Below are 27076 nucleotides of genomic sequence, written 5' to 3'. Positions count from 1 at the left end.
GTGTTGGTGCTGATGTTGGTGTCAGTTCAGATGTTGGGGTTGTAACAGATGTAGGTGTTGGTACTGATGTTTGTGTTGGCACAGAAGATGGAGCTGATGTTGGTGTTGGAGCTGATGTTGGTGTCAGTTCAGATGTTGGTGTTGGAACTGATGTTGGTGTAAGTTCAGAGGTTGGTGTTGGAGCTGATGTTGGTGTCAGTTCAGATGTTGGTGTTGGCACTGATGTTGGTGTAAGTTCAGATATTGGAGTTTGGAAAGATGTTGGTGTTGGCACTGATGTTGGAGCTGATGTTGGTGTCAGTTCAGATGTTGGTGTTAGTACTGATGTTGGTGTTGGAGCTGATGTTGGTGTCAGTTCAGATGTAGGAGTTGGTACTGATGTAGGTGTAAGTTCAGAGGTTGGTGTAGGGACTGATGTTGGTGTTGGAATAGATGTTGGTGTAAGTTCAGATGTTGGTGTTGGAACTGATGTTGGCGTTGGCACTGACGTCGGTGTTGAGACTGTAGTTGGTGTCAGTTCAGATGTTGGTGTAGGTAGTAATGTTGGTGTCTGTTCAGATGTCAATGTAGGTACTGATGTTGGTGTAAGTTCAGATGTTGGTGTAGGTACTGATGTTGGTGTCAGTTCAGAAGTTGGTGTTGGCACTGATGTTGGTGTCAGTTCGGAGGTTGGTGTTGGAGCTGATGTTGGTGTCAGTTCAGATGTTGGAGTTTGGAAAGATGTTGGTGTTGGAACTGATGTAGGTGTAAGTTCAGATGTTGGAGTTTGGAAAGATGTTGGTGTTGGCACTGATGTTGGAGCTGATGTTGGTGTCAGTTCAGATGTAGGAGTTGGTACTGATGTTGGTGTAAGTTCAGAGGTTGGTGTTGGGACTGATGTTGGTGTTGGAGCTGATGTTGGTGTCAGTTCAGATGTAGGTGTTGGTACTGATGTTGGAGTTGGAATAGAGGTTGGTGTAGGTAAAGATGTTGGTGGAGGTTCAGGAGTTGTGGTTGTTGTTGTGGTATATGTTCCAGGAGGAATAGATGTTGGTGTTGGAATTGATGTTGGTGTTGGAGCTGATGTTGGTGTCAGTTCAGATGTTGGTGTTGGTACTGATGTTGGTGTTGGCACTGAAGTTGGAGCTGATGTAGGTGTTGGAGCTGATGTTGGTGTCAGTTCAGATGTTGGTGTAGGTAGTGATGTTGGTGTAAGTTCAGATGTTGGTGTTGGTACTGATGTTGGTGTAAGTTCAGATGTTGGTGTTAATGCTGATGTTGGTGTCAGTTCAGATGTTGGGGTTGGAACTGATGTAGGTGTTGGTACTGATGTTGGAGCTGATGTTGGTGTTAGAGCTGATGTTGGTGTCAGTTCAGATGTAGGAGTTGGTACTGATGTAGGTGTAAGTTCAGAGGTTGGTGTTGGAGCTGATGTTGGAGTTGGAATAGAGGTTGGTGTAGGTAAAGATGTTGGTGGAGGTTTATGAGTTGTGGTTGTTGTTGTGGTATATGTTCCAGGAGGAATAGATGTTGGTGTTGGAATTGATGTTGGTGTTGGAGCTGATGTTGGTGTCAGTTTAGATGTTGGTGTTGGTGCTGATGTTGGTGTCAGTTTAGATGTTGGGGTTGGTACTGATGTTGGTGTTGGCACTGAAGTTGGAGCTGATGTTGGTGTTGGAGCTGATGTTGGTGTCAGTTCAGATGTTGGTGTAGGTAGTGATGTTGGTGTAAGTTCAGATGTTGGTGTTGGCATTGATGTTGGTGTCAGTTTGGATGTTGGTGTTGAAGCTGATGTTGTTGTAAGTTCAGATGTTGGTGTAGGTACTGATGTTGGTGTAAGTTCAGATGTTGGTGTTAATGCTGATGTTGGTGTCAGTTCAGATGTTGGGGTTGGAACTGATGTAGGTGTTGGTACTGATGTTGGAGCTGATGTTGGTGTTAGAGCTGATGTTGGTGTCAGTTCAGATGTTGGGGTTGGAACTGATGTAGGAGTTGGTACTGATGTTGGTGTTGGCACTGAAGTTGGAGTTGGTGTTGGAGCTGATGTTGGTGTCAGTTCAGATGTTGGTGTAGGTAGTGATGTTGGTGTAAGTTCAGATGTTGGTGTTGGCACTGATGTTGGTGTCAGTTCGGATGTTGGTGTAGGTAGTGATGTTGGTGTAAGTTCAGATGTTGGTGTAGGTACTGATGTTGGTGTTGGTTTTGATGTTGGAATTGATGTTGATGTTGGGACTGATGTTGGTGTTGGGACTGATGTTTGTGTTGGGACTGACGTCGGTGTTGGGACTGATGTTGGTGTCAGTACAGATGTTGGTGTAGGTAGTGATGTCGGTGTAAGTTCAGATGTTGGTGTAGGTACTGATGTCGGTGTTGGGACTAATGTTGGTGTTGGCAATGACGTCGGTGTTGGAACTGATGTTGGTGTCAGTTCGGATGTTGGTGTAGGTAGTGATGTTGGTGTAAGTTCAGATGTTGGTGTAGGGACTGATGTTGGTGTTGGGACTGATGTTGGTGTTGGGACTGATGTTGGTGTAGGGACTGATGTTGGTGTCAGTTCGGATGTTGGTGTAGGTACTGATGTCGGTGTTGGGACTGATGTTGGTGTTGGCAATGACGTCGGTGTTGGAACTGTTGTTGGTGTCAGTTCGGATGTTGGTGTAGATAGTGATGTTGGTGTAAGTTCAGATGTTGGTGTAGGGACTGATGTTGGTGTTGGGACTGATGTTGGTGTTGGGACTGATGTTGGTGTAGGGACTGATTTTGGTGTCAGTTCGGATGTTGGTGTAAGTTCAGATGTTGGTGTAGGTACTGATGTTGGTGTAAGCTCAGATGTTGGTGTTGGAACTGATGTAGGAGTTGGTACTGATGTTTGTGTTGGCACTGAAGTTGGAGCTGATGTTGGTGTTGGAGCTGATGTTGGTGTCAGTTCAGATGTTGGAGTTTGGAAAGATGTTGGCACTGATGTTGGTGTAAGTTCAGATGTTGGAGTTTTGAAAGATGTTGGTGTTGGCACTGATGTTGGAGCTGATGTTGGTGTCAGTTCAGATGTAGGAGTTGGTACTGATGTAGGTGTAATTTGAGAGGTTGGTGTTGGGACTGATGTTGGTGTTGGAGCTGATGTTGGTGTCAGTTCAGATGTAGGTGATGGTACTGATGTTGGAGTTGGAATAGAGGTTGGTGTAGATGTTGGTGGAGGTTCAGGAGTTGTGGTTGTTGTTGTGGTATATGTTCCAGGAGGAATAGATGTTGGTGTTGGAATTGATGTTGGTGTTGGAGCTGATGTTGGTGTCAGTTCAGATGTTGGTGTTGGTACTGATGTTGGTGTTGGCACTGAAGTTGGAGCTGATGTAGGTGTTGGAGCTGATGTTGGTGTCAGTTCAGATGTTGGTGTAGGTAGTGATGTTGGTGTAAGTTCAGATGTTGGTGTTGGTACTGATGTTGGTGTAAGTTCAGATGTTGGTGTTAATGCTGATGTTAGTGTCAGTTCAGATGTTGGGGTTGGAACTGATGTAGGTGTTGGTACTGATGTTGGAGCTGATGTTGGTGTTAGAGCTGATGTTGGTGTCAGTTCAGATGTTGGGGTTGGAACTGATGTAGGAGTTGGTACTGATGTTGGAGCTGATGTTGGTGTTAGAGCTGATGTTGGTGTCAGTTCAGATGTAGGAGTTGGTACTGATGTAGGTGTAAGTTCAGAGGTTGGTGTTGGAGCTGATGTTGGAGTTGGAATAGAGGTTGGTGTAGGTAAAGATGTTGGTGGAGGTTCAGGAGTTGTGGTTGTTGTTGTGGTATATGTTCCAGGAGGAATAGATGTAGGTGTTGAAATTGATGTTGGTGTTGGAGCTGATGTTGGTGTCAGTTTAGATGTTGGTGTTGGTGCTGATGTTGGTGTCAGTTCAGATGTTGGGGTTGGTACTGATGTTGGTGTTGGCACTGAAGTTGGAGCTGATGTTGGTGTTGGAGCTGATGTTGGTGTCAGTTCAGATGTTGGTGTAGGTAGTGATGTTGGTGTAAGTTCAGATGTTGGTGTTGGCATTGATGTTGGTGTCAGTTTGGATGTTGGTGTTGGAGCTGATGTTGTTGTAAGTTCAGATGTTGGTGTAGTTACTGATGTTGGTGTAAGTTCAGATGTTGGTGTTAATGCTGATGTTGGTGTCAGTTCAGATGTTGGGGTTGGAACTGATGTAGGTGTTGGTACTGATGTTGGAGCTGATGTTGGTGTTAGAGCTGATGTTGGTGTCAATTCAGATGTTGGGGTTGGAACTGATGTAGGAGTTGGTACTGATGTTGGTGTTGGCACTGAAGTTGGAGTTGGTGTTGGTGTTGGAGCTGATGTTGGTGTCAGTTCAGATGTTGGTGTAGGTAGTGATGTTGGTGTAAGTTCAGATGTTGGTGTTGGCACTGATGTTGGTGTCAGTTCGGATGTTGGTGTAGGTAGTGATGTTGGTGTAAGTTCAGATGTTGGTGTAGGTACTGATGTTGGTGTTGGTTTTGATGTTGGAATTGATGTTGATGTTGGGACTGATGTTGGTGTTGGGACTGATGTTTGTGTTGGGACTGACGTCGGTGTTGGAACTGATGTTGGTGTCAGTACAGATGTTGGTGTAGGTAGTGATGTCGGTGTAAGTTCAGATGTTGGTGTAGGTACTGATGTCGGTGTTGGGACTGATGTTGGTGTTGGCAATGACGTCGGTGTTGGAACTGATGTTGGTGTCAGTTCGGATGTTGGTGTAGGTAGTGATGTTGGTGTAAGTTCGGATGTTGGTGTAGGTACTGATGTCGGTGTTGGGACTGATGTTGGTGTTGGCAATGACGTCGGTGTTGGAACTGTTGTTGGTGTCAGTTCGGATGTTGGTGTAGATAGTGATGTTGGTGTAAGTTCAGATGTTGGTTTTGGCACTGATGTTGATGTTGAGACTGATGTTGGTGTTTGGACTGATGTTGGTGTAAGTTCAGAAGTTGGTGTAGGAACAGATGTTGGTGTAAGTTCCGATGTTGGTGTAGGATAAGATGTTGGTGTAGGCAAAGATGTTGGTGGAGGTTCAAGAGTTGTAACTGTTGTTGTGGTATATGTTCCTGGAGGAATAGATGTTGGTGTTGGAATTGGAATTGATGTTGGTGTTGGAGCAGATGTTGGTGTAAGTTCAGAGGTTGGTGTTGGCAATGACGTCGGTGTTGGGACTGATGTTGGTGTCAGTTCAGATGTTGGTGTAGGTAGTGATGTTGGTGTCAGTTCAGATGTTGGTGTTGGCACTGATGTTGGTGTCAGTTCAGATGTTGGTGTAGGTACTGATGTTCGTGTTGGTACTGATGTTGGTGTTAGTTCGGATGTTGGTGTAGGTAGTGATGTTGGTGTTGGGACTGATGTTGGTGTTGGGACTGATGTTGGTGTCAGTTCGGATGTTGGTGTAGGTAGTGATGTTGGTGTTGGGACTGATGTTGGTGTTGGGACTGATGTTGGTGTTGGTTTTGATGTTGGATTTGATGTTGATGTTGGGACTGATATTGGTGTTAGAGCTGATGTTGGTGTCAGTTCAGATGTTGGTGTAGGTACTGATGTTGGTGTAAGTTCAGATGTTGGTGTTGGCACTGATGTTGGTGTCAGTTCGGATGTTGGTGTAGGTAGTGATGTTGGTGTGGGGACTGATGTTGGTGTTGGGACTGATGTTGAAGTCAGTTCGGATGTTGGTGTAAGTTCAGATGTTGGTGTAGGTACTGATGTTGGTGTAAGCTCAGATGTTGGTGTTGGAACTGATTTAGGAGTTGGTACTGATGTTTGTGTTGGCACTGAAGTTGGAGCTGATGTTGGTGTTGGAGCTGATGTTGGTGTCAGTTCAGATGTTGGAGTTTGGAAAGATGTTGGTGTTGGCACTGATGTTGGAGCTGATGTTGGTGTCAGTTCAGATGTAGGAGTTGGTACTGATGTAGGTGTAATTTGAGAGGTTGGTGTTGGGACTGATGTTGGTGTTGGAGCTGATGTTGGTGTCAGTTCAGATGTAGGTGTTGGTACTGATGTTGGAGTTGGAATAGAGGTTGGTGTAGGTAAAGATGTTGGTGGAGGTTCAGGAGTTGTGGTTGTTGTTGTGGTATATGTTCCAGGAGGAATAGATGTTGGTGTTGGAATTGATGTTGGTGTTGGAGCTGATGTTGGTGTCAGTTCAGATGTTGGTGTAGGTAGTGATGTTGGTGTAAGTTCAGATGTTGGTGTTGGCATTGATGTTGGTGTCAGTTTGGATGTTGGTGTTGGAGCTGATGTTGTTGTAAGTTCAGATGTTGGTGTTGGTACTGATGTTGGTGTAAGTTCAGATGTTGGTGTTAATGCTGATGTTGGTGTCAGTTCAGATGTTGGGGTTGGAACTGATGTAGGTGTTGGTACTGATGTTGGAGCTGATGTTGGTGTAAGTTTAGAGGTTGGTGTTGGAGCTGATGTTGGAGTTGGAATAGAGGTTGGTGTAGGTAAAGATGTTGGTGGAGGTTTAGGAGTTGTGGTTGTTGTTGTGGTATATGTTCCAGGAGGAATAGATGTTGGTGTTGGAATTGATGTTGGTGTTGGAGCTGATGTTGGTGTCAGTTTAGATGTTGGTGTTGGTGCTGATGTTGGTGTCAGTTTAGATGTTGGGGTTGGTACTGATGTTGGTGTTGGCACTGAAGTTGGAGCTGATGTTGGTGTTGGAGCTGATGTTGGTGTCAGTTCAGATGTTGGTGTAGGTAGTGATGTTGGTGTAAGTTCAGATGTTGGTGTTGGCATTGATGTTGGTGTCAGTTTGGATGTTGGTGTTGGAGCTGATGTTGTTGTAAGTTCAGATGTTGGTGTAGGTACTGATGTTGGTGTAAGTTCAGATGTTGGTGTTAATGCTGATGTTGGTGTCAGTTCAGATGTTGGGGTTGGAACTGATGTAGGTGTTGGTACTGATGTTGGAGCTGATGTTGGTGTTAGAGCTGATGTTGGTGTCAGTTCAGATGTTGGGGTTGGAACTGATGTAGGAGTTGGTACTGATGTTGGTGTTGGCACTGAAGTTGGAGTTGGAGCTGATGTTGGTGTCAGTTCAGATGTTGGTGTAGGTAGTGATGTTGGTGTAAGTTCAGATGTTGGTGTTGGCACTGATGTTGGTGTCAGTTCGGATGTTGGTGTAGGTAGTGATGTTGGTGTAAGTTCAGATGTTGGTGTAGGTACTGATGTTGGTGTTGGTTTTGATGTTGGAATTGATGTTGATGTTGGGACTGATGTTGGTGTTGGGACTGATGTTTGTGTTGGGACTGACGTCGGTGTTGGGACTGATGTTGGTGTCAGTACAGATGTTGGTGTAGGTAGTGATGTCGGTGTAAGTTCAGATGTTGGTGTAGGTACTGATGTCGGTGTTGGGACTGATGTTGGTGTTGGCAATGACGTCGGTGTTGGAACTGATGTTGGTGTCAGTTCGGATGTTGGTGTAGGTAGTGATGTTGGTGTAAGTTCAGATGTTGGTGTAGGGACTGATGTTGGTGTTGGGACTGATGTTGGTGTTGGGACTGATGTTGGTGTAGGGACTGATGTTGGTGTCAGTTCGGATGTTGGTGTAGGTACTGATGTCGGTGTTGGGACTGATGTTGGTGTTGGCAATGACGTCGGTGTTGGAACTGTTGTTGGTGTCAGTTCGGATGTTGGTGTAGATAGTGATGTTGGTGTAAGTTCAGATGTTGGTGTTGGCACTGATGTTGGTGTTGAGACTGATGTTGGTGTTTGGACTGATGTTGGTGTAAGTTCAGAAGTTGGGATAGGAACAGATGTTGGTGTAAGTTCCGATGTTGGTGTAGGATAAGATGTTGGTGTAGGCAAAGATGTTGGTGGAGGTTCAGGAGTAGTGACTGTTGTTGTGGTATATGTTCCTGGAGGAATAGATGTTGGTGTTGGAATTGGAATTGATGTTGGTGTTGGAGCAGATGTTGGTGTAAGTTCAGAGGTTGGTGTTGGCAATGACGTCGGTGTTGGGACTGATGTTGGTGTCAGTTCAGATGTTGGTGTAGGTAGTGATGTTGGTGTCAGTTCAGATGTTGGTGTTGGCACTGATGTTGGTGTCAGTTCAGATGTTGGTGTAGGTACTGATGTTGGTGTTGGTACTGATGTTGGTGTTAGTTCGGATGTTGGTGTAGGTAGTGATGTTGGTGTTGGGACTGATGTTGGTGTTGGGACTGATGTTGGTGTCAGTTCGGATGTTGGTGTAGGTAGTGATGTTGGTGTAGGTAGTGATGTTGGTTTTGGGACTGATGTTGGTGTTGGGACTGATGTTGGTGTTGGTTTTGATGTTAGATTTGATGTTGATGTTGGGACTGATATTGGTGTTGGAGCTGATGTTGGTGTCAGTTCAGATGTTGTTGTAGGTAGTGATGTTGGTGTAAGTTCAGATGTTGGTGTTGGCACTGATGTTGTTGTCAGTTCGGATGTTGGTGTAGGTAGTGATGTAGGTGTAAGTTCAGATGTTGGTGTAGGTACTGATGTTGGTGTTGGTTTTGATGTTGGAATTGATGTTGATGTTGGGACTGATGTTGGTGTTGGGACTGATGTTTGTGTTGGGACTGACGTCGGTGTTGGGACTGATGTTGGTGTCAGTACAGATGTTGGTGTAGGTAGTGATGTCGGTGTAAGTTCAGATGTTGGTGTAGGTACTGATGTCGGTGTTGGGACTGATGTTGGTGTTGGGACTGACGTCGGTGTTGGGACTGACGTCGGTGTTGGGACTGATGTTGGTGTAAGTTCAGATGTTGGTGTTGGAATAGATGTTGGTGTAGGCAAAGATGTTGGTGGAGGTTCAGGGGTTGTGACTGTTGTTGTTGTATATGTTCCTGGAGGAACAGATGTTGTTGTTGGTACAGAAGTTGGTGTTGGTACTGAAATTGGTGTTGAAATAGATGTTGGAGATGATGTAAGGGTTGGTGTAATAATAACTGTTGATGTGGTTTTTGGTGTGGTATCTGAAAAACAAACAAAAGTTTTTTTTCCTAAAAAAATATTTCTACAATTTAGACGTAACTATAAAAGAACTAAATTAAAATATATTAATATAGTTTGTTTTTTTTACTTACAACAGTCTAAAGAAGGACATGGTGATAGGCATAAATTGTCATACTGGTCTAAGCATGTACCATTACAATATCCTAAACTGCAGTTCGTCACTAAAAAAAAAATATGTTACTTCAATGCACATCAAATAATATATTATAAAATGAGAGTTACATTAATACATGTATGCATCTCCCACTGAAAATCAGTCCATATGACAATATTTAAATTGAAGAGCACGACAAGCTTGTTAATAATCAAATAAATGCAAGTATATTTTATGTCCCTTACATATAGATCTTCATCTTAACATTTTGCCATGTTAACTCACATTGGTATCATTTTTCACATGCTATTAATGTGTTTACACTGTAGTTGTGTATAGATCTAACTACGTCTAAATGAGCATAAGTAAAGTGGAAACAAAGAAGTGAATTGAAAATAAAGACATAAAATTAAACCAAATGTATAGTTGTAATATGCTTTTAAAAAGTAAATTGAATTATTATATTATTATGTGTGTGATATTATGACCTCTGACCTTAATTTCATTTGTATTACTACACAGTGCATGTTAAGTGCTTGCAATATTATGAAAGGAGTTATGAAGATGTATGTCAACACTGCAAAAGCTATTCAGGTTTAAAGTGAATGAATTTAATGTAAAAAAAATGTTTTTAAACACAAATTTGAGGTTGGTTTTATTAAGTAATGAAATTAAAAGACTATATTTTATATGATCATGTGTAAAAGTACAAAATTATATTTGCGAATTATGCTCATAGAATGACAACAATGTGAGATTCTCTGCTTTGCACATGCGTGACCTTTCCGTCTTGTCTTATGTTTACATAGTTATAAAACCTAGATCCATGAAATTGTTATGCTTTCATAGAGTTGGGCACCATTTTTGTTTTAGAGTCTCTTCAGTTTGTTTTAGGGCTACAAAAAGTTTTCTTGTTAGTATCCAAGGAACATTTATGCCATGTATTATCAAGATTGGTCAAAAGGCTTTGATTTTCATTTGGGACATACACACTACTTTCTTCTTTGTATATTAGATATGTCATATCACAGAAAACAAAATGATTTGATCATTTTCTGCATACACCACATGATAACTATTTTAAAAAAATACTATACAAGACTTTTAATTCTTTTTAAAAATAGTGTAGGCCTATCTGTATCTAAAAAGATTTTATCTTCAATTTACGAAACCATAACTTTGCTTTTCACATGATCAAACATAGATATTGTGATTTTTCCAGGCAGGAAGTGCTTTTAAATAATTAGTAAAGTAAAATTGCCCTTTTCAGACCTTGCGATTTATAGAGCAGATGTTGTTTTAAGGTCATCATTTTCTGTAGATTTAGAGGCACCCTAAAGATCCCGAAATTAAAAATTTCAGACATCACCAGGATTTGAACCCAGGACCACATGGTTTGAAAGCCAAATGCTTTATCATTCAGCCACCACACTTTATTTTAAAAGACATACAAAAATTTAGCAATAAAGTATAGATACAAAAAAAAAGTTCCATTTGTTAGCATTCTGTCCTCATGAGCCATATAGCTTAGAATCAATAACAAAACAATCTTAGACTATCTATCAAACTTGAGATAATTATATTATTGATAATGACAAGCATAATTTATTCCTAGAAATCTCATTATGAAAATAGTATAGCTTTTATTGGATAATTACAAAAGGTTCTTCTAAAGCTTTTATATTAATTTTATTCCAATAAATTTATGATAAGAATAATTATAAAAGAAGTAATACTTGGTGTTTTTTTGTGTTTCTAAAAATACTGCTGCAAAAGATGTTAATGTAGCCAAAAAAAATGAATCTTTAATTACAATATGGTTACATACCTGTACCACAACCTTTGGCTCCTACATAGCTGACACGTGACAGGTTTCGATTGGGTTCATCAAAGTAGAATACAATGTTAATAATATTTATATCATTTCCATCAAAAGGCTTATAAATTATTGTATCCTTGTATGTTTTGTTTTTAATATCAACCTAGGAAATATAAAAGATATTTTATAAGGAGATTTTTGTGTTTAACATATGTAAATGTTTAAAAGCAGTGCAAAACAAGAAATTACAAAAGTTTGGAAAGGTTAAAATTACTATTCTAAAATGAGTTTCAAATTAGATCAAACATTGATCCATACTACAAAAAGTTACATAAAATAAAATTTGTACTATTAAATAAAAGTTTAAAAATATGATAACAAGAAAGAACTTAATATTGTAAACAAGCATGCCATCTATTATGTTTTAATACAAATAATTTTTAATCTTTTTATTCTTTAACTACTCACCCTTTAAAAATATTTAAAATCCAGATTAAAAATTTGTGTTCAATAAAGAGCTCAAAAAATAATCATAGGAATTGAAATAAAATAAGCTTACCACTTCAGAAACAACTCTGCCATTTCGTTTGATAATTGTTACATTCATAGAGTCAATAAAGCTAAGATGAAACATCAGTTCAGACACATTTAATGTTTTAACTTGAAGTGAAGTGTGAAGTTGAAATTCAAGAAAGTCTCTTCCTTCTTTTGGTGTCTCTTCTGTTATTTTAGTCACAGGTCTCAGGTGATTGTCCACAACTAACTGAGTACCTTCCTCACATTCTTTTGCTGAAACAGAAAAGAAAAAAAAAAAGCAAGATAAATTGAAAGTATAGTTAGTGCAATAAGAAAAAAGGTTGGAATAAAAAAAAAAGGAACATTGTTTTCCTTCAGATAAAAGTATTTCCATATAATATATATATAAAGACCTGAATCTTCTGTTTCAATATCATCCTTATTTAAAATGACCATAGACTTAAGTTACATCTTTTTTGTTTGATTAAAAATAAACTCTGATACATCAAAAGCTTTTAAAGGAAACTCAGATGGTTTTCAAAACTTTGGATATAAAAGTGTTTTCATTTACAGATAATGAATATATTATTCTTTTTATTTTATTTTCAATAATGACTTAGTAATTGATGCTTTTCTAACGTTATTTTTCTGCCCATCCAAAACAGTAAAAGCAATTTATACAACAGCCTGGAAGAAACTTTTGTTTGCAACTTATGCATATTTATCTGATAGACTTAACCAGAGTTAAAGCTTTTTTTTTTCCAGATTGATCAAACTATAAAAAGAAGCTGAAATTGGTTGACGAAAAAGCTGATAGCTATCAACATGCTTTATAAAGTGCTATCCATGGAAACAGAAATGAATTCTAAATGGCCCTTTAAACCTACATGTCTTGAAGAAGGGCATAATATTTACTTTAAGCTTACACTATAAGCCTAAATTCATATCTTCAGATCTGTGGTAAGAGTGCATTGTTTCACATATACATTTAAGAAAACTAATAAAATTACTAATTAGTTATTTACTCACAGTTAAGAACCCTTCTTTTAAAAGTACTTTAAGTCAGAAAACACTAAAGTTAGCTAAAGTAAATTCTATCTGAACTAAATTTGTACAAAGCCTATATCAACTCACTCTCTCTGTCTGGTAAACCTTTGAACATATTGTTTCTTCCACACCCATTCTCAGATCAAGTTAAAAATGTGCACACTTATTCATTGGCAAAGACAATATATGAATCAATAAAAAATAATTAATCAAGTAGTGAATTAATTAATCCTTTGGTATTCACAAATCTTGCTAAAAATGTAAAGTTTTGTCTCCTTTGATAATTGCATGCATCATTTGTGCCACACCTATTCTCAGATCAAGCTAAAACTTAAAACAATTATTGTACCTAACAAAACATGAATAAACTAAAAACTTAACCAATTAGTCAATTAATTATTTGTAAGTAATTATTTGATATTGAAAAAGGGAAATATAACTTCTTCACTATTGCAAAAGATTTTTATAAGAAGGTAGGAGAGTGGCTGGTTGTCCACTTTTATGATATATGGATGTATGCAAACGCAAATTCAAACTCTTCATATTCAACACAAAAAGCTGAGAAAAAGTGGCACTGGATAGATCCACACGGAGAGCGAGCATAAAGGAAGGGTCTTCAGAGTGCAGATGCCATACATAACAGTAGTAGAAATAAGGGTGAAAATGCAGGGGCACCTGGTGATTACAGATGCCCAACCTGTAATCAGCTGTGTATCAAGGATTGGCCTCTTTCGTCACACAAGAAGTTGCAAAGGGAAAAGATTGTCTCTCAAGAAGTAAAATGCCACAGTATTTATAAGTGTTAAGTTCTTTCCCATAAATAAGATTTTTAAAAAAGAATTTTTATATTTTGCTTATTTAGAATGTTTAATTAATAGCTAGAGATGAAGACCATTATTTTTGTCTTACCCATTCAGGCATTCTAAAGTTTTATGATTTAAATCTTGTATATGATAAAATGATAAAAGGTAATGAGTGTTAATTTTAGCTAGCATATATTTAAAATGGTAATTTAAAATATACTTGTTACAGTGAATACAAAATTAGTATATTTTAGAAATAATAATTTTTAGAAAAAGTCACTTCCAAAGTTTGCTTTTGAAAATAAGCTGGAGTTTAGCAATATTAAGTCTGATGTAAGTCGAAAGGTCAATAGCTTTCTTTATCACTATGTGTTTGTACAGCACATCCAGGGCTTTTTCCTCCCAGTAGTCAACATTGATGTCGACTGTTTTAAGGTCACATTTAATTCCATTTACATAACAAAAAAAATTGGTTACCTCATCTAGTGCTATTAAAATAAAGCAGAAACTAAATTAATTTTAACTTACGTGTTGTGAACCATGATGATGGTGTTGTCAATGTTGTAGTCTCTTCTGAAATGGACAACAATGATGGATAAATTAAAAATGTATGAGTTCAAATATATATATATCATGCGCATAGCCATAATTTTTTTTCAAGGGGGGGGGATTTCTCCCTTTAGCCCCTCCCCCTCCCCCCCACGAAAAAAATATATGTATGTATGTGTGTGTACATAATTAATCTTTATTACATTCTAACCCTTTATGCTTTCGGAAGACGTTTATTGTGCCCTAGAATATGTTCTTTTTTAGTTAGTGGGAAAATTGTAGTCTCCCCGCCCTTGCTAGGAAGAGGGTCTAGGGGAGCGGTGCCAGCTCCCCCAGTGCGGGTCGGAGCCCCGCCACTAATCACTATTCTGGTATTGAAATTTTTTTCTAAAATCTAATGTAGGGGCCTACTATTCTTACTGACTTAGACCCTCCCTCGCCATTCGGCGGCAAGCTGTTTCCACAAAAGTCTGTCACTGACACTGTCTGAAGTCTCTTCCCACCTGCTCTAAGGACCTCCATGAAAGTGTGGCGCTAAGTTGTACTAGGATGTCATCGCAACTCTTATTTTGTGAAGCAATGTCTGTATCATATAGGATAAGAACTCTTATTATGTGTAATTCATTTTGTCTGAGAACATGTCCCGCAAAACTCATGCAACGCTCTTTCACAACCTTATTAAGGGGTCGACTCCTAGTTAGGCATAGGATTTTCTTGATTTAGACCCAATCTCTGTAACTGACACCTAAAATCTGTCTTAGCCATCTTTGTTGAGCCACATTTAGTGTTTTTCGATTTTGGTAGATAACTAGTCACTGCACTTTATTAACTCTTGGAATTAGGTGACTGTTACGACTTTAGTTTGCTTTAGATTTGATATTGAAAGGGAAGTTTTATCATCAAAATCATTTGTTGGGGGGTTTGAAACTAAAAAATCTCTGGTGATTGTAGTTTGCCATAGAATAATATTGAAGAGAGAGGTTTTCAACCTCAAAACTCTCTGTAGGGGGATTTTAAACTCAAAACCATTTGGAGGGGTTTTAAACTTACAAAAAAAAACATCTGGAGGAGGGGAATTTTTACTCAACCCCCCCCCCCCCCTTTTTGGCTTGGCTATGCTCATAGAATTTTCAGTGTGTAATTTACTTATTTTTTATATTGAAGAGGTATTTTTCAGCATTAAACCCATCTTAAAGGAGGGGGGTTATGCTCATGGAATTTTGTGTGTGCCATTTGCTTTTTTATATATTGAAGAAGTATTTTTTTTAGCCTTAAACCCCGCTGGAGGTGATTTAAACTCAAAACCCTTTGGCTACGCTCATAACATTTTGAGTGCGTAATTTTCTTTTTTTTTCTATTGAAGAGGATTTTTTTTTAGCTACGAACCCCGCTGAAAGGGGGTTTAAACTCAAAACCCCATTGGCTAGTCTCATAGAATTTTGTTTGTGTCATTTGCTTTTTTTATATTGAAGAGGTGTTTTTTAGCTGCAACAATCGCTGGAGGGATTTTAAACACAAAAAGCCCTCTTGGCAATGCTCATAGAATCTGGTGAATGATGAAAAGTTAGTCTTATATTGAAGCGCAGGTGTTATTGTTGATTTCTGAGGGGGGTTTTAAATCAAAATCTTCCTTAGCTATGCTCTTGGAATATGGAGATTGTCGTTAGCATTATTTTTGTTTTGTTTTATAGAAGAGGGGGATTTAACTGCACAACCCCCTGGTAGGGGGTTTAAAACTCAAAACCCCCTTGGCTGCGCTGGGGCAAGTAATGGTTTAGTATTAAAATCTCACATAAAATAAGGAAAATCAAAGCAAAAAAAATCAGTCACTAAATTTCGATCCCCCCGCTGGGGGGTGAGTGTGTGTCCATTTGGGGGGAGGGGGGTTGAACCTCCCACCCTAGCTATATTATATATAACTTCATAAAAATGATTAGAGACCTGTTAGAAATTTTAATCTAATTAATTTTTCTGTGAATATTACAAGTTTTTTGTCACTAAGCTAAAATACAACATAAACATAAACTTAAATGTTAATATGAATACTAATACTACGTAAAAGCCAGCTTGCTTCACTTACCTGTAACACAACCACTTGCACCTGAAAATGTAGCCCCTGCTAAGTTTAGCTTCTGTGTGTAGAATTCAATAAGAATAGAATGGACATCATTCCCATCAACTGGGTTATACACAATCATTTCTGCTAGTGTTTTGTTTTTAGTATCAACCTAGTAATACAGAAACAAAGAAAGTATGAAGACTAGGAGAAATTATTACTGAGGAGTACAAAAATGATATAAAGAAGAAATATGACTATAGTCTACTGACCAACAAAGGTGCTTGTTGGTGGGCAAGGTAAATAAGAGAACAAATATTGGTAATAGTATTTCCTAAGATGAATAAAACAATGAGATATTTGATATTGGAAACTTTACAAAAATGCTTTATTGTGTCACTGGAAACTAATTAAAAGTTTTCTTTTCCTTCCTAAAAGTTTAATCAGAAAATTTACTGTCATAAGGACTGTTAAAACAGTAAAATGTAACTTTGGCTGATGGAAAAATACAATGTAAATCAAACCATAATAAAAGTCATCCAAAATCTCTGTAAGCAAGCCACTAGTGCCTTGGTTTAAAACCACAGATGGAGTGAGACAAGGCTGCCTACTCTCACCAACTCTTTTTAGTATATTCCTTGAAAGAATAATGGAAAATGCTCTTGAGGGCTATAAGGGTACTGTAAGCAATGAGGGAGAAAAATGACTAACTTGTGCTTTGCAGATGACATAGCTGGTCTGAATAATTAGTTGGCTTGGTAATGCACATAGACAAGACTTTTGCAGCAAAACTCAAAACAATCTTGACAGACAAAAGCATAGCCCTTAACACTAAAGTCAGGGTCACATTTTTATATGCATGCCAATCTTGCATGCTGAATGCAGATCTCAAGAAGAGGATTCTAGCATTGGAACTAAGATGCTACAGAAAGATGAGACTAGAAACAGCATAATTGCATCAATTGTACCCCTGATGACCTGCTAACCACTGTCAAAAAACATAAACTCAAAACTCTATTGCCACATCATAAGGGCCTCAGGAAACAGTACCAGTAAGAAGAAGAGGAAGACAGAGGAAGCGATAGAAAGACAACATCAAAGAATGGACAGGCCTTTCGTTGAATGAAATTCTATCCAAAGCAAAGGACAAAGATGAAAGGAGAAAGACAGTTGACACATATCTTGTGTGGAGACTAACGGTTCAATAGAGTAAGGGATAGGAATATTAAAACCAATCTTATGTTATAAATGCATTTTTTTAGCTACTTTCATGATAAATAAGATGCAATTCAAAGAAAACATTTTTACCACTTCTGAAACTGAGCTGCCATTTCGTTTAAAAATTGTGATATTCATACTGTCAATTAAGTTGAGCCGAAACAATAACTCTGTTACATTTAGAGTTTTGACAATGGAAGAAGGCCGGAGTTGAACAGCTATAATGTCCTTTCCATCTTCTGTAGTGATATTGTCTCTTGTGATGTTTTTTACATACTCTAAATGTGCATCTGACAAACGTACTCCTTCTTCACATTCTTTGGCTTTTACATAGAATAAATGATAAAATAAAATAAGAATTCAATTCCTCCTAAATGTTTAAATAATAAAAATGACAAAGTCTATGATTCCTCAAATAATATAGTAAACTTAACATTTATTTTATTTTTCCTTATTTAAATTAATATCAAATACTATTGGCCAACATATTCCTTTAAAACTAATTTTAATTACATAGTGATAAAAGTAAGATATTGTCTTACCATTGTAAGAGGGTGACCATATGCAAAAGGAATATTACAGTAATAAGAAAATTACAATATAGTTGTTAGTTCCCCTTGAATATCATAGGTGAAAGTGACAAAATAGGGTGTAAAAATAATTTCATATGGAAATAAAACCTTGTCACCCCTGCTCTAGATTAAAAAAAATGTATCCCTAAAACCCAATGGGTCTTTGAAAAATATAGTTTAAAAATTGGCTAGTATGAGAACTGAACCCAAGACATTTGCTCTATTAGTAAGTAAAGTCAAAATAAGTTATTCTAGTTTTTTACTATGACCATAAAGCTCTGTGGCATTTTACGTCTCCAAAGACAATCTTTTCTCTTTGCAACTTCTTGTGTGACTTAAGAGGCGAATCCTTCATACATAGCTGCGATCGCAGGTTGGGCATATGTAATCACCAGGCGCCGTTCCATTTTCAACCTTCTTCCTGCTTCTGTTGTGTATGACATCTGCAATCCGTGACCCTTCTTTTATGCTCTCTCCATGTGGATCTATCCAGTGCCACCTCTTCCCAGCTGCTAGTGTCGATATTGAAGAGCTTCATGTCACGTTTGCATACATCCGTATAACGTAAAAGTGGGCGACCAGCTGCTCTTCTGCCTTCTATTCGATCGCCATACAGAATGTCCTGTGAAAGTCGACCTACTGGCATTCTACGAATGTGGTCAAGCCAGCCAAGGCGTCTGCTACTGATAACAGAGCGGATGTCATGGCACCCTGCTCTTCGTAGCACTTCCTCATTGGTTATCTTATCTTGACACTTTATTTTAAAGATCCGCCTTAGGCATCGGAGGTGGAAGACATTCAGCTTTTTTTCCTGCCATGTGTAGGTTGACCATGTTTCACTTCCGTACAGCAAGGTGCTTAACACACAGGTCCGGTAGACTAAGGCTTTAGTACTGTTAGTCAGCAATATGTTGTCCTAGACTCTTTTCTGCAACCGTGACATGGTGGCCATTGCCTTGGCTATCCTGTTGTTAATGTCTTTATCCAGTAGAGTTTTGTTGGATATGATAGAGCCAAGGTAACAAAAGTGATCAACTATTTCTAGTGGTTGGCCATTAATGCTTACTTGATGTGCAGTGTTTGAGTTTTGGACAAGTATCTTAGTCTTGCGTTGACTGATGTTTAAGCCGAACTTCTGGCAAGCAGCAGATAGTTTGTAACCAGGGACTGTAGCTGAATATCAGAATCAGCCACAATAGCTGCATCATCAGCATACAGGAGTTCCCTGATGAGTAGCTTCCTAACCTTGGTTTTTGGCCGCAGCCTTGATACATTAAATAGTTTTCCAGAGGATCTTGTATGGAGAAACACACCTTCGTTGATGTCGTTGTACGCATAATGCAGTAGGCAGGAGAAGAATATGCCAAACAGAGTAGGTGCGAGCACACATCCCTGCTTGACACCACTGCAAACCTCAAAATGTGCTGATTGGGCTCCATTGAATTTGACAGTACATTTAGTTCCTCATGAAAGCACTCTATGAACTTCAGTAGTTTGGGAGGGCAACCTATTTTCCTTAGGAGTTTGAAAAGGCCACTTCTGCTGACCATGTCAAAGGCTTTAGTCACTCTCTGTCACTTACATGGTTGACATTAATTCGCCTAGTTCTAGGTTGAGTGGAAGTATAAGCCTTCTAGAGAAGTAGTTTGATCTTGCTTAGCACTATGACCATAAAGAACGTGTAAGTAACTAGATGGAATTAAAAAATGTGGTCCAAAGTAACTTTATTAATAATTAAAAACAAATATGATTAAATCCCCCCCCCCACCAAATTTACTAAAATTGTGAGGTAAATAATTAATACAACTTACCTTTAGGTGTTGTGGATGTAGTTGGGGCTACAGTAGTAGTTGTCTTACTAACAGGAGTAGTTACTTCTAAAATATTGAATAAATATACCATTAAGTACTAAGTAGATGTTAAACATATTTGTCATTTATTTTAATGCGATTACTCATGGTCATTCATGTTAGAGAGTAACTCATGTTAATATACACAATCTTGTTTGAGGCAAACTCCTGTTTATTTATGTGCTATCTTGGCTGGTTCTAACAAGATCAGATGGTAAATGGAAAAAATGAATTAGTGCATGTGCTTTTTTTTTAAACTATGTAAGATTAACTAACTTTTTCAGAAATATTTACAAAGCTTTATCCAAGTCCAAAGACAGAGAGGAATGGATAACGATGGTCAACAGATGTTGCGTGGTGTCCCAATGATCCAACAGATTAAGGGATAGGTGAAGGTGATGTTTTCCTTATGCTTTAGAGTCATTTAGGTTGTATAAAAGCTAATAGACCTCTTGGTCATCATTCCAAATCATTATACTTAGTCTTTTTATATTATACATTATACTTTTTAAGCCATGATCATTCCCATGTGTCAACTTCTTCTTAGTCTTGCAACCTCAAAAGTCAAATGTCAGTATTTCCTATGCTTAAAAAACAGTTTAAGAGCAAAACGTAATAACTACTCCTAAACAGACATCAACTACCAAGTGCATATTATCTTTCAATGTTTTTATTTTATGCTATACAAAATTTAATTCCTGTTTTCCCACCTTCTTTAAACAGCAATCAAAAGCCTCCCTTTTGATCTCCCTTGCTATCCTATCCATATTCCTGTATCTTTACATCTTATTTCTTTCTGGCCCTCTTTGCACACTTCCGTTTACCCTTACAAATTAATCTTAACCATTAAATAAGCCACTTCAATGCTCTCTCTCTTTCTTTTTCATACTAACCCTTTTTTTTTAACAGTAAAGCAATTAAAAACCTTCATCCCACAAGAGAAAAAAAAAGTGTGTGGAAAAAGTTCATTTATGTTTTTAAAAAAATCATTCAATAATATTTTTTTTATTAAGATACAGAAAATAGCAAATAAATATAGCCTATTTCTACTTCCACTTTAGGAAACATGGAAAACAATCCATTGTATTCTGTATCACCATGTTATATTGCCTGCAGCGGCGCTATGTGTTAAATTATGAGGACATTAAAATATATAATTTAAAAATAGTAGTAAAAGAACTTTAACAACAATGCATAACAGCACATTCAATGGGTCTTTATTGTAGAAAAATAAAAAGCATAACTTTCAATTTAGAACTAAATAATTAAAATTTGTATATATATTGTTTCATTGACTGACTGACTCACTAATTTCTAATTCTTCCACTTGCCATAAATGAAAAAATATGAAAGTCTAATTTATTTTCGTGTGCTTGGAGAAACTAAGCACCTTTTAGGATTGATTCTGCATTTAAATTTAAACAATTTTTTTATTTGCAATTTCAACCCAACATGTTGTTTTTTTAAATCCAACATTTTAAAAAGTACTAGATTATATTTTACTTTAATTTTTTTTTTGGCATAATTTCCACTGATATTAATAACATTTGGTAAGCTCAGTCAGTAGAGTATCACTCAGACTTTAGATCTCAGGGTCAGTGGTTCAAGTCTCTAATACCGCATAATTAAAACAAAATTTAAATAGTGTTTTTAACACAATTTAATTTTAGTAATTTGATCTTCATAAAAGTTGAAATGAAATTTATAACCTTGATCCTAAGATGATTTTAAAACTTGATTAAAAAATTGATGGTGTTTGAAATCATCAAAAAGCCTTTAAAATATTTCAATAAAAAGTTGAAAAGTCAAAGAATACTCATATATTTTCTAAGGCGTAAATGGGGGAGAGGGAAATAAATGAGTACATAAAATAATTAGTACATATACTAAAATTCAAGTGTTTCAAGAGGCGTTTCTAAAACAAAAAAGGGTGCAGGGGTGGCAAGAAAAGTGATATAGAGTTTACAGACCAGAAATGAGTGTTTTTGTGAGAGCAATTTAAAGAAGGTTGCTCCAATTCAATGTAAAATATACTAGGTTTGTTGAAATGCGGGCAGTTTTATTGAAAGGGTAGAAATATAAGAGTGAGGGGTACGTCCAAAGTATTATGTGAGCATTTACAGGATGTAATAAGATAATAAGAAAAAAGGGCCAAGGCCACAAAATCATAGAGCCTATGAAATATTTCAAATACGAACTGAAAAGCAGAAGAATAGTCAGATAGTGTAAAGAACACTAGACCCTATTTGTCAAGGAGAAGAGTTGGGGGGTGGTGGTGGAGAAAAGTGATAGTGAAATTTACGGGTTGGTCCAATTCAACATAATAGATACTAGAATCAGCTGACCAAAAGAATGTATGGGGGAGCGTTTAATTTAACATTATATATGGGAGGGGTTCATTGCCTAATAAATAATATATGGCCTGGGAACAAATCAATGTGCCAAGCCAGTGGGTAATGCTAGTATGTATATATATTAATGCATACAATAAGAATATTACCTATAGGTGTGTAGCAAACATCAAGTTTCAGGTTGGAAATGATGCCTTGTGATGCTATGTTGATTACAGAGAAATTATCGTTGAACGGTTGCGCATATGTAAATGGATCCTTAGAAACTATCACTGTCTGAGATTTCAAATGAATGTGCATATTAAGTTACAGAAGAATGTATACCATTACAATTATAAAGTAATTATTAAATGCACAAAAGACAAATAATATTCTGATCATGAATTAGTAGCTTGTAGTTGCTGAAGGGAACAGGCGTAGATTTAAATTTTAGAAGTTCTAAAGCTATTGTGTATCTATAGATATTCAAACATATGTTGACATCTTCCTAAAAAGAAATAAGACCAACACATTAGAAGTAGGGGTGCACCGGATAGTCGCTCCGGCTCCGGCTTCTGCCGAATATCCGGCATTTTTTACTATCCGGCGATATTCGGCTCCGGCCGGATATCACTACCGGATAGTAAACCAGATAGTAAAAAGTACACCTATTTAATATGCATAAAGTGGACCTCGTTCCATTAATGTCTGTTGTAGAATGTATTAATGTTTATATTAAAACAAAATAATGTGCTTAAAAATAGAGCCATTATGAATATGCACCAAACATCGTTTATTATAAAGACAAGGCGTGTTAATAACTAAATATAAATAGAAATGAAACTTTACATCATAAATGCGCTTTACATACAGAGCAGCAATGGCTGACACTTTTTTTTAATTTGTCTTGACCTTTGAGTAGGTTAGTTAACATGTAAAAATGCTACATTCCTTGACTACGTCATGCTGACCAGACGTCTGTTTAGCTGTGCAAATATATATCCAGAGGTAGAGATGAACAAGTCCCACCCCCTTTTATTTGTTTAGTCCCTTTTTTTTATAGGCAGGTGACCACAAGTTAAATACGATGGACGTAGGTTTAATGTCAGCGTATTGACACTCTAGAAGTCACACCTTTCGAGAGAAATGAGTTTGTTTACTTAGTAGTTAATCTTTATTAGGGGGGGGCTGGACTACAAGAGCCACACCTCTAAGGTAAAAGGTATATTTCCAGATGAACAGCTCCCTCCCCCTTTTATTTGTTTAGTCTATCACATTGAGTTCATTGATTGACAGGTGACTCCAAGTCAGATACGATGGACGTAAGCACTCTCTATAGGTCACACGAGGGAACTAGGTTTGTTTATTTAGTTAATCTTTATTTGGGGGCTGGACTACAAGAGCCACACCTCTAAGGAAACAAGGTATATTTCCGGATGAACAACTCCCTCCCCTTTTTATTTGTTTAGTCCATCCGTGACCTCCGTGCCGGTCCATCACATTGAGTTCATTGATTGACAGGTGACATCTAGTCAGAAACGTTGGACGTAAGCACTCTCTAGAGGTCACACGAGGGAACTAGGTTTCTTTACTTAGTAGTTAATCTTGATTGGAGGTGGACTGGACTTCAAGCCAAACATCTACACGGGTATCCGGACAAAGAGTTTGCTTATTTGGAGAAAAATCTGAATCACGTGGTTGGGCTGGAGGCCACACCTTTTCAAGTGTGCCGAGTTACTTGAACATAAATCTCAATTAGTAAGCTGGACTAAAGATCACACACACCTAAACGAGTGACCTTATGATTATGCTACACAGAACACAAACCGCGAGATTATATAGCCCAGTAAGCCAGTAACTAATTATTTAGTAGAAGACACGACGAGGGCTATCTTTAAATGGAGAGCTAAACACCCCCTACTCTTTATTTTATTTCTTTGGTCCTTGACACCCAATTTATTGATAGACATTGACCATTTTTAAGCCAGAATGAAAAAACACAACGTGCTAACAAAGGATATTACACTGTCAAAAAAAATTTAGGTTAAATAATTTTTCTAACGTGTTAACTTTAATGTTACTCCTGCAGTTAAGTGTCTTGATTTGATAACGATATTCTTAATAATTTGTGACAGTCAATTAACTCCTTGTTATTACTATTTTTTCAAACTTAAGATGCGTACTTAGCCACTGTGTATCAGGCTAGGACGACTTTTACACACCTGACATCCATAGGCTTACTATCGTTCCCTTTTGTAACAGTTACTGAAACCACGAATAAAATAATTAATGAGTAATAATTAAGAAAGATGTTTCTAACATACGTTCTTTGCATTTAATGTTTCTTACGTACGTTCTTTGCACAATAAAATAAAAGAAAGATGTGCATGTTTGCATGTGTGTATTTTTTTGCCTTGTATTAAAACATTTAGAAAGAAAGCTAATTTCATGGTTTAATTCTTTTGATTTAATAAATAACGGAAAACCTTTCAGTAAATTTTAAAATCGCATAAAATAAATTGAATAATAGTACCGCAGTTAGATCTAGCAAACAAAAAAACAATATGCTGGAGCGTAAGAAAAAAAAACAACCCTTGACCTCTAACTAGTGGACGGGTATAATTTATCTATATGCTGGACTGACCATGCCAATGTGTTATTTTTTTTGACTGACACCCAACTCTATTGCTCAAGGAAAAAACAATGCGTGATGGTTAACACAAACAACTATACACACTGCACTAGGACTACATGTGTAGGCTCACTAGGTATATCTGACCAGGTTGTTGGTTTGAAATTCATGAACACATACATCCGACCACTATACAAGGCAGATTGCACTTTACTTATGAAAGATTTACATTAGTAACTAGTTAAATATATACTAACATTATTTACATTGACCTTCCTACACAAATCCTTTACAGTTGGTGGCCTCGTAGGCCTACATAGGCCTACACACAGACACACTCACGCTATACAGATTCTTAGAAATACTGTTAAACTTGAATAAATCAATCAGTAACAGAGTTTAAAACAATAAGGTATATAAAAGGAAAAAAAAAATAAAACAAACCAATATAGGTATGTTATTTAACAGTTTCATAAAATGTTCAGCAACACAAATTATTAACAAGACACTTAGGTATCCGGCTCCGGCAGAATATCAAATTTTACTATCCGGTCATATCCGGCTCCGGCCGGATATCAAAAAGTACTATCCGTTGCACCCCATTTTGCCATTTTGTAAAAGAATGAGCTGTATCATAAACTGGAGAACTCAGGTAGCTATAAAGCATTTGGCTTAACAAAAAAAAATCTCTTGAAAAAAAAATAAATTATGAAGTTGATAGTTATGTCAATGTTGTTATATACAATTATTCTATTCCTCAAGTCCATCATTCTCATTGTATATATACATATATATATATATATATACATATATATATATATATATATATATATATATATATATATATATATCTGTTATTAAATTCATGAGCTGTTTTAAATCATCATTCAGAGACCATCTTTTCATTTTACTATTGAGCAATCAAATTAAGTAATTACACTTATCATCATTAAAATATTAAGCCAGAAAAACCTGATGATATGGCAATATTGAAGGTGTTTGAAAAAAATCAGGGGGGGGGGTGTGACGATGGTTGAGCGCTTATTTTAGGGCACCCCCCTGAGTCCACCCAACTCTAATTTGTAATTGATTTTAGTTGGGGGAAAGTAAAGGTGTTTGGTCATTGTGTTGGCCACATGACATCCTGCTCGTTAACCATTGGCCAAAGAAACAGATGACATCATCTGCTTTATAGCCCCCATGGTCTGAAAGGGGAACAAAAAACATTATACAAATGAAGGCAGAAAAAGGAAGGTCACTGTGCTGCCAGGTGAAAGTAAGGAGAAGAGCAAAAAAATAGAAATTCATGGTAAAACTTTTTGCAGTTACTTACAACAGCAGTTGACCAGGACAAATAATGTGAAGTTATGAAAGAGTCACAACCCTTGTTAAGGGGATAGAAGGTACTAATTTTTTTTAATGCAAGAGATTATTATTATTTGAGTCACCAACTAAATATCTTCTTTGACTTGCTTCATCCCTCCTTTCTAATGAAACTTAAATGCCACATGTTGGTCATTGTAATTTTTGTTATATACCAGAAAATTGTTTGTAGACTCCTTTGTATTAACATTTAACTCCAGTGTGGTACCAGAAGCATTCCTCACAACAAATTCAATTCGTTCTAGAACAGCATCACTCTGAGAATCCAGAACAAGATTCAATATTTCCTTTTTCCCAGTCCCAGGTGACCAGCCATCGGACGTGAACACATCGTTTGCAATGCCAGTTTCAGAATTGGGATATATGCCTTTTGCAGGATTGTCTAATGTTGCTTTGGTTTTTTTACATTCTGTTTGAAAGAGTAACAATATGATTAGTCACATGATTGAAAATTAGCCTATGTCTGTTTAAGCAAACAATACCCACTCACAAAAGTACCCACAAATACATACACTTGAGATGTCACATCTTATTTACAGTATTTGAAAGTACTGACTTAGCATTTAGTAATTCCTACCTTCAAGCGTAGTTGTTGGTGGGACAGCTAAAAATAAAAAAAAAAAATGTATGCAGATGTTACTAATGCAATAATATAATACCTACATTATCACATCTAATGTTGTAATATAATAGTGTTTCCATCATAACATCACAGCGATAGTAGAAAAGGGAAATGTAGCTATTCCTTTCAGAGCTCAGATAAAATCAGTCTTCAGACATGTGCTGGAACAAACATTGGTTTATGAATGGCTGTGTTTAGTTTGCATTTGCTTCTCATTTTCCAAACAAACAATATTTATTTTTGTCTCCCTTTAGTTTCTGCACTAGGATAACAGTACTTTTCTTAGCATAAAAGACAGAAAATTTTTCATCCATGATTTATTGTGCTACATTTTTCCTCTCATTTACCTGGCATACTAAACAAATTTGGCAGGAGAATTTTGTATAAGAGCAGTTTCTAAGGAAGATTAATAATATTCATGTTTCAAATGTTTTTCATCCAAAATCTGAGGTTTTTTTTTCTAAGTCTGTAAATCTAGTCCTCTATGATCAGAGGAAAAAATAATTCAGAGATAGCCAGTGCATATTTTGGTGAAATTGTTAGATACCATTATAAATGATTATTTTACTGGGTGGAACACTATTGTCAACTTAGGTTCACTTAGATATAATTCATCTAAA

The 27076-nt window shown here is 37.2% G+C and overlaps 1 protein-coding gene across 1 annotated transcript; it reads right to left on the bottom strand.

Annotated features, from left to right (window-relative positions):
- Window positions 1–26: 26 nt before the first annotated feature.
- Window positions 27–26810, bottom strand: LOC129921760 (mucin-2-like). Its single transcript, XM_056004805.1, has 16 exons — window positions 26804–26810; window positions 26412–26438; window positions 25990–26243; window positions 21990–22116; window positions 19451–19516; window positions 17158–17390; window positions 15874–16021; window positions 13773–13817; window positions 11438–11667; window positions 10888–11041; window positions 9037–9126; window positions 8057–8925; window positions 7239–7251; window positions 4539–6897; window positions 219–662; window positions 27–111 (listed from the first exon to the last, which is right to left on the bottom strand). The coding sequence occupies exons 1-16, from the start codon at window positions 26808–26810 to the stop codon at window positions 27–29; spliced, it is 5151 nt and encodes a 1716-aa protein (XP_055860780.1).
- Between the last annotated feature and the right edge of the window lie 266 nt (window positions 26811–27076).

This window comes from Biomphalaria glabrata, chromosome 1 (assembly GCF_947242115.1).
Source record: "Biomphalaria glabrata chromosome 1, xgBioGlab47.1, whole genome shotgun sequence".
Lineage (NCBI taxonomy): Eukaryota > Metazoa > Mollusca > Gastropoda > Planorbidae > Biomphalaria > Biomphalaria glabrata.
This window is presented reverse-complemented; position numbering and strand designations above follow the sequence as displayed.